The 8720-nt window shown below is 34.2% G+C and overlaps 1 protein-coding gene across 1 annotated transcript; it reads right to left on the bottom strand.

Moving 5' to 3' along the window:
* Positions 1-5572: 5572 nt before the first annotated feature.
* LOC143552448 (transcription factor MYB36-like) lies at positions 5573-7206 on the bottom strand. The gene is made up of 3 exons (XM_077042665.1): positions 6871-7206; positions 6651-6780; positions 5573-6463 (listed from the first exon to the last, which is right to left on the bottom strand). Exons 1-3 carry the CDS (start codon positions 7004-7006, stop codon positions 5692-5694), a joined length of 1038 nt encoding a protein of 345 aa, XP_076898780.1. The 5' UTR covers positions 7007-7206; the 3' UTR covers positions 5573-5691.
* Positions 7207-8720: the final 1514 nt, after the last annotated feature.

Raw genomic sequence — 8720 nt, 5'->3', positions numbered from 1 at the left:
ACATTCAACAAAAAGTCCTAACTATCCTTCACTATTCCACCATTCCTCCAACGTTCATTAACCACGTGCTGGTAATTTCCAGTAGCGAAAATTAAGGTAGACCAAGTCACAAAGCCGTTACTCCTGTTGAACAATAACCTACACACGTGAAACAATTGTCAATAATACCAACCTATGAGGATCCTCAATCCTTGACACGGCTCTGGAACTCTTCAGGAGGATAACTGATCCAGACACATCTTCAAGGATAACATATCCTCGGCAGGGAAAATATCAGTCCTAACATTTCAGTTTTACTTGTTTACTTTTCTAAACACTATGTTTCTTCTTCTCGAAGAAATGTATATGTTATTTCCTTACATATTATTAAATAATAAACTTAAATAATATTAATAACAATGAATTACTTTACATTCATATTTCTTATTTATATTTTCTTTATTATATTTTCTTTTGTTTATTCTCGAGGTATCGAGTATACCCTCGACTAGGGTCTAAGTCTTTTAATATTATGTTAATATTTTATTCGGGCATTACCCCTACCTTGGTTGGCTTATATTTCCTACACTTCTTAAGCAGCACCTCAACGCTTTCACGTTTCTCGAGAAATTTTTGATCAATACTTCCTTGCACGTAAATCGATGTACGCCGGTCTTCGATCTTTGTCGGCAAGCACTTCGAGGTGGGTGTTGGGTCGTCTCGGGGTGGCACGTATTTCGAGGTAACATCGGTTAGGGCACGGATTTCGAGGCGGAGGTCGTCAGGTCGGTGGCATGATTTCGAGGTGAAAACAGATATTCAAATATGGTCCTTGCAGTTTGAATATTTGGTATTTTCGATACGAAATTTTCATGATGTTGCAGGTACATCTATGGCAGAAGGTAAAAACGGAATAATATCACAAAATAAGATCTTTACAAAAGAAAAATTCAACCACACGTTAAACACCCTAAACTAGTTAATTTAAACTGTTGAACATCAAACCTAGGTGATTCAAACAAATTTAGCCAAGAATAATGAAAGAACATCAAATAAAATATATACATATGATAAACATGTTCATTAGAATCTGATTATAACTTGTTTGAATGTCTAAAACTAAAAAGCGAATTCACAATCGTTAAAATACTCAAAACCGACAACAGGGTGATGAAACTTGAAACCAGCGGCTCCTCCTTCTTGGTATTTCGTCTGGAACAGGTCTATGACTGCTAGAATGATGAATTTTTCGACCTAGGGTTCAATCTTCTTAAATAGATGAGTTAAACTTAATAAACAAGCCAACATGATCAAAACCGGTCGGACCAGGCCCACATAAAGACACAATAGACGGGCTAGAGGGATTTTGGGCAGCTGAGCTGGTGAGTGATGCTGCCATGCACGACCTAGATGGCCTAACCTAGTCACATAGCACGGCCTGGTCCTTGGGTCTTCGTTTTTCGATTATTTTACTTGTTTAAATATGCATGTGTGCTCCATCTTCGATCCAATCCTTGGTGAACGAAAACCGTCACTTTAGGGCTTGATTTCCATGCTCTCTTCACGTATGATCCTACATCAAACATAAGTATGTAAACACCGTTGAAAACGGATAAACAAACGTCAAAACACAATGAAAAGCATGACATAACAAGCACGAAGATGTGTGTATTTCATTGCACATCAGCCAAGAATAATTAAAAACAAGGTTAAATGAATTAAATTAATGGTCAAGTGGCAAGTCTTAAGCAAGAGTTAATGATGAAATTAAATGGTTTGACCAAAAATTGATGAAAGGTAAAGATTTTATACTTTTGAATATAGTCTAGGTGAACTAAAGATCTTCAAAACCAAGTCAAAAGGCGAAACTCATGGGGAAAGTAATGAAATTGGTCAAAATAAATACATATAATTGAATGTCATTAAAATATGAAATTAATCATATTTAGTAAAAGAATAATAACTGAAATGTAATCAAAACTAAATGAACCGAATTGATCTTGACTCAAATTTAATGCTTGAGATAACAATATTAATAAAACATCATTACAATCATAAGCAAGATAATGATCATAAATATTCAATAAATAAACCGTCTTTAATAATAATTGAAGGTCCGAATTACATCGAACATTTTAAATGGGTCGGGTTTCAGGTTTGAAAATTAACAAATGTTGCATAACCTCATGTATTAGTGATCTATGATTCCTAATCTTACGACCGGATAGCAAGCAAATTATAGCCTAAAACAGTTAGTTATTAGCATATCCTAACTAGTAATTTCTAAATCCTTTTATTCAGATCTTTCCCATAAGTAGCTCACACGTTTTACCAATTATCTAATATGTTTATCTTTTACTTACTAGGTTTCAAGCCCTAAGTTAATGATCGATATATAGCCAAAAGTTAAAATGAATCTGATATAACTAGCATAGCTTCAATGAAAGAGGTACACAAACCACATAAACACATCAAACAATCAATATAAAACATTCAATCATATACATCATAAGTTCATAGAAACCAACTATATATGTAATCACATAATCACATCAAAATATCTATTCACATTAACTAAGATTCATCACCATCTAACTGGTTAAAGACGATTAAATGACCATACTAATATTCATGAACATCAAACACATAGAAAACATAAATATAAGGTATAGGTTACTTGAAAAGTAAAGATCTAGACACGTTGTATGATTAGTTCTAAAATCCCTAACCTCCTCTCTTTGATCTATGAGTCCTTGGTTGATTGTGGCCTTCAGTTATCGTCTCCAACCATCACAGAGGCTCCTGGAACGTCTCCTCTGTTTAGGTCATCGGCCAATCACTTAAATATTCATTTTTAGGGTTTGAGACCCTACAATGTCCATATAAGACTTTTGGTACATAGGTCGTACCGGTCCATTGGGGGCCCACCTACATAACTTGTTCTTCAAGAAGTATCTTATTCGGGTACGATCCGCGAACTTCATATGTGTACGAACCATGCAACTCCACATTTTTGCCTCCTTCTAATCTTCATTTTAAGCATAATTTTACCTTTGGAATCTTTCCTTCATAACCTGAAATAGTTAATATTATGAAACATTAACATATTCTAAACATATCTAGCATAAAAAAAACAAAACAACCTTAAATATGAACATAATCATATTGAAAACCATGTATTCTTGCGACTCACAAACAGAGTGATTCGATGCCTAAAAACCACCACGTGGAAAGAGATTATTATTCTCAAAAAATAGGCACCACAATCACCGCTTACTACGAAGAAGATCTAGAACCAGTTGCCTAATTATTGTTTTTAGGAGGAGATGCCATATCATAAAAGCCCAAGAAGTAATATGTTGTCTCCAGATCGAAGAAAAATATCAAGCAATGGAAAATGTGGTAAGTGAAGTTTTATGGATGAGATGGCTTCTGAAATTACTCAAAATCCCACCTACTAGCCCAACACGATTGTTTTGTGACAATCAAACAGCCCGGTATATAGCTAATAACCTCGTTTTTTCACGAAATGACTAAACACGTTAAGATGGATTGTCCCTTCATTCGAGAACGTGTTGAGCTAGTCACAAGACATACGACCTATATAACGATACGAAGACGCATATTGTCGACATTCTGACGAAGCCGTTGGGATCTCAGAACCTTCATATCTTAGTTCACGACCATTCATAATCTTTATGCTCCAAGTTGAGGGGCTTATAGAAAGAAAACATATATGTTGTGATATATTTAGGGCTGTCAAAACAGGTCCTATCGTGTTTAACAAGTTATATACAACGCACTTAACACGAGTATCAAACACGAATATGACTCGTTTAACTACTTGATATCTCATGTTTATAGCACAATTTTTAAGTTTCATCGCTACATGTGTCAATAAAAAAATGATTGAGCTTAGCCTACCCCTATTAAAAAAATGATATATAGACCACCTATTTGATTGTCAAACAGGTGCTTTTCGGGTCGGGTTCTTTGGGTTTCAAAGTTTTTATCCAGACCCGAAACTTAACCCAAATCTCTCCGAGTCATTTTAGGATCAGGTAATTCGGGTTGGGTTAATCGGGTTTCAAGTATCCTAAAAATAAAAAAGTACAAGACTATAATTTAAACAGTATATTCTTCTTCACTTGTGACATAAATAACGAGATGATAAACCAACCCAACCAGATAAAACAATCCCAAATAGAGTAAAAAAAAAAGAACAACAATAATATCGCTTTCAATGTGTCGTGATTAGGGTGTTTGATCATAAATCGAAAACATAAATAAACAATAAATAGTCGATCCATAATATGTGGAATCGGAACAACAGATCTGGGTCAAATTCTAATAATCTTTGCAGCTAAGGCTTAAAAATAAATGTTGTTTTAAAACTGAAAGTTTGTTTGGATTTTTCGGGTTGACCCAACCCAGAAATCAACCCAAGAACCAACCTGAACTTCTTCGGTTCGAATAAGTGTTTTCTCGGGCTCGGGTCTTTTGTGTACGGGTTTTCTCGGATAAGGTTTCCATTAAAAGTGACAACCCTAATCAAACTTCCAAACATTCTAACCTGTGTTTAAGGCTTGATTAGTGGCTCTCAATCTGTATAAAGTGAAGTCTTGTATTACTATTCAAATTAATCAAGAAAACGTCCTTTTCTCTCTATCATATCTAATTCAATAATAAAGTTTCTTATAATGAAGTCTTCCTACTTCAGACCGCAATATTTTCAGTTGTACGTGCTTGAGACGGCTAATGGACTTGTACGTTAAAAGCAACGTGTTCAGAAAGAGGTAAATTCTCCAACATTACATCTTTTACAGGACTTCCATTGTACTTTAACCGTTATGTCACAATAGCCCAAAAAAGATGGGTTCAAAATATACGATCATCAAATTCTGCAGCTCCTCTTTCATCCAGTTATATTTTTTTGGAAGTTATTTATGTGATGAAACCGAACAAAATCGAATAAACCGAACTGAATTTATAAATTTTTGTTTTTTGTTATTGAGTTATAAGAAATTTACTAGGATTTAATAAATACTCAAACTCAAATATTTAAGCTCAAATGTATAATAGTTAATAAATTATTAATTAATTAACAAAGTTACTATTTAAGCAAAAATTTATTATTTTTGGCCAATTTTGTTTTTCGGCCCAAAAGTTTCAAGCACAAATGGCAAAACCGAAAAACCAAACCAAACTGAACTAAACACAAACCTAAAAAACCAAAACTTAATGGTTTTTAAAAACTCAAAAACCAAACTGTGCACACGTCTAAACGTCTCAGACAGATTGCGGCAGAAGCTAAATTGCGGGCGTACGAGTCCTAATATTACTCGAGATGGTTAGACATAATACTAAAGAGTAAGTAAACTAATACTAAAGAGTAAGTAAACTTAATTTATGAAAAAAGTGAATTGTATATGAATTTTTTGTAACTCCATGAAAGATGAAGAAGTATGTAATTATTAGCAACACAATTCACAAACTGCCTACTAAAGATTTAAAAATGAAGTTTATATATAGAGAAATATATGTAAAACAATTGCAAAGGAGTACGTACGTTATGTATAGAGTGATTAGAACACCTAGAAAGACAACATTATTACATATATTTACATATCATTACCTCAGTAGCCTCCGCTTTATCATGATGATAAAAATATAAATTAAACATATTAGCCAAGACCAGTTCTAGTACTAATTCTAGTACTTCATATCTAGTTGTTGTTGATGAATCACACTATTTGAATCCCATGAGTTTGAAGAAACCGAATTCGATTCAAACTCATTAGACCACCAAGTCATCATGTCCTTGCTGTCATCCATGTCATTAAAAAACCCAAACTCATTTACCTGTGCCTGATCCACTGATATGGAATTAGCTCTTTTGTTGCTCAAAAATTCGTCGATTTCAGCCTTAAATGCCAAATACTGCTGAAATTCCATGTTGGTCGGTTTTACGTAATCTGGACTGGTTACATATGTTGATGAACCAACGTATCCGGATCCATTGATGGAATCATCCATTTGATTAACCAACATATTACTCGGTGGAGAATACACTTGCGGAATGTGGTTACTAGATGATCCAAAAAGATCAACTTTTTGAGGTCCATCATTTAAAACATGTTGCATTATTAGAGGGTTTGATGATTCATTTAGAAGTTGTAAACTTTGCATAAACTTTTCTTGGGTTGGATTCAACTTGCAAGGCCACAAGGACATGTTAGTAGAGTGAGAGATATCAGGGTTTTGAAGGCTTTGAAGTTGCATGTGAAGTTGGAGTCTTTCAAAGGCAGAATTACTTAGGGTTTCCATTCCATTCCCATCCTTGATCTCCTCCGTTGAGCCGGTTAACCGACTAGCTTGAGTCTGTTTGCGCCTTCCGAGCAATTTCTTCTTCAGTCTTGTGTTCCAATAGTTCTTTATGTCATTATCGGTTCTTCCAGGAAGTTGAGCAGCAATTATAGACCACCTATTAAATTTTAGAGACAATAGACATAATTTAGTCTATATAGATATATACATGATATCGTAACAAAAAGGTGGGGTGATGCATCAATCAACAAGAAAATTTGAGCATGTTCTAACACAGGCTATATTCTATGAACAAAAGCACCATAGACAATTGCAAAGGACAAACAAACATGTGATAATATTACCTGCTACCAATACTAATATATAGGCTGCAGATGATGTTGTCTTCTTCTTCGGAGAATCCTCCGTGTTTAATATCAGGTCTTAGGTAATTCAACCACCTGAGTCTGCAACTTTTTCCGCATCTCTTGATACCTTCATACAATCAACAATTGTTAGGTTATAAATCCTAAATAAGCGTGTCAAAGCGGGCAGCTATTGTGGTCAACGAAAGAACTTGCATACCGATCTTTTGAGGAAGAGCTATCCAGTTGCCGCCAGTACCGTATTTTTCGATGTAATCTTTGAGTTTAGCATCTTCTTCTGGAGACCATGGTCCCTTCTTCACATTTGCTTTGTCACAACAAGGTGCTCTTCCCATCTTTCTTCAGTTTCAATTCTTTGCCTTTATTTGTAAGTCTTCTCTCTTTTAGTCTCTAGTTTGTTTGTGGAAAAATAATTTGTGAAGACCCCATATTTATAGTAGGTTTGACAATTAGGGTTGGTAGTGATTATTCAAGGAAAAAGAATTAAAGTCATAAGCTTTTAGGGTTTTGGTTTCCTTTTGACAACTTGATGCATATAATAAGTATTTGGTTAATTAAAGTGCGCAATTTTTTTAGGTTATAACCAATGTTTTCATAACCGGACCGGACACCGAACCGGATAGCCTACCGGTTCACCTGTTCAACCGATCGAACCGGTTGGACCGGCCGAACAATTTTGGTAAAAAATGACGGATCAAGCTTAAAAAAATAATTCTTTTTTAAAAAAATATTTTTTCTTAGAAAACCGGTTCAACCGGGCCGGTTTTCCGGTTCGACCGGCCAAACCGGTTCGGGCCAGCCGGTTCCTTGTCAGCCGAGCGAACTATGTGAACCGGACCGGTCGGTGGCCCGAATCCCGGTCGGACCGGTTCGACCGACCGGTCCGGTCCGGTTTCAACAACATTGGTTATAACTAATTACTATTTCTAGCCTCAAAATAAATACTAACAGGTTATTGTCTTGTTACACCACCAGAAAACTAAACATTTGTAAAATACTAAGTAGAAAACTAAAGACAGACAAAGATTAGGCCATAAGGTATATTTTAACACCCAACATAAATTAAGATGACATGTTACTTTAACAATGCATTAAACCAGTCCTCATTAATGTTAAGTGTGTTTAAAAAGGTCCATAGATTATGTTTTTCACGTGTTAAAATGAACAATATCTAATAATTATGTATTAATACTAATTGATTTGTTATTTGGAGCAACTAGAACTCTTAATAATTCGCTAATATCTAGACACTTATATTAACTCAAGTGTAATTATTAATCTTTAAAGAACTAGAGTATACGTTTTACCAGTTACTCGTAATAATAAACTAATGCCAAATAATTTAGAACCTCAAAATAATAATAAATATATTAATAGTAAATATGCAACAAGACAAACCACTACAGAAATATCTCTTCGGTGTCTAAAAATATTATTATTTAAAGTATAGACTCAGAGATTAAATTTATTTTAATATTTAAAGGTAATGGTGCAAGTAAAATCAACAAAGAAACATCCATACTCTTTGTTTGTTGCCAACCTCCCTCGTGTATTATTCAATTATTAGCTAGTCATGAGGTATTTATGATAAATGTAACAGTAGTCATAAAAGTTTGGTTCATTTCTGAATATTAATAAGTTAAAAATAGACAGGTTCATCAAGAAATTGATAATAACATGATGAAATGATGATCCAATAAGTATGAAACCGAAGAAGCCAACCGATGATGATATGATGATATTCTTGTCTCTTTTGAAATGACATACACCGAACATCAACAACAAGAATTACAGAGTTTCGATTATCGTTGTAGTTTACCAATAAATTAGTATTCATTTATGTTAGAACATAAAATAAGGATAGTTTAGCTGCGTACTTAGCTGTCGACTAAAAGGAGAAAAGTCAAAAAGCTTAATGAATACCCTATTTTAATAAAAAGCATCGCAAACTCTTTGTGCTTGGCTGCTCCCGCTATTCTAATTAAATTGATCAATAACAATTCCATCTAATAAATAAGAAAAAAAAAAGATATCAGTGGCATAATTGTT

This window comes from Bidens hawaiensis, unplaced genomic scaffold (genome assembly GCF_021521415.1).
Source record: "Bidens hawaiensis isolate Kalapana, Puna unplaced genomic scaffold, B.hawaiensis_p1.1 tig00016882_1, whole genome shotgun sequence".
Lineage (NCBI taxonomy): Eukaryota > Viridiplantae > Streptophyta > Magnoliopsida > Asterales > Asteraceae > Bidens > Bidens hawaiensis.
Note: the sequence above shows the minus strand (reverse complement) of the source record. Positions and strands in the feature narration are given on the sequence as shown.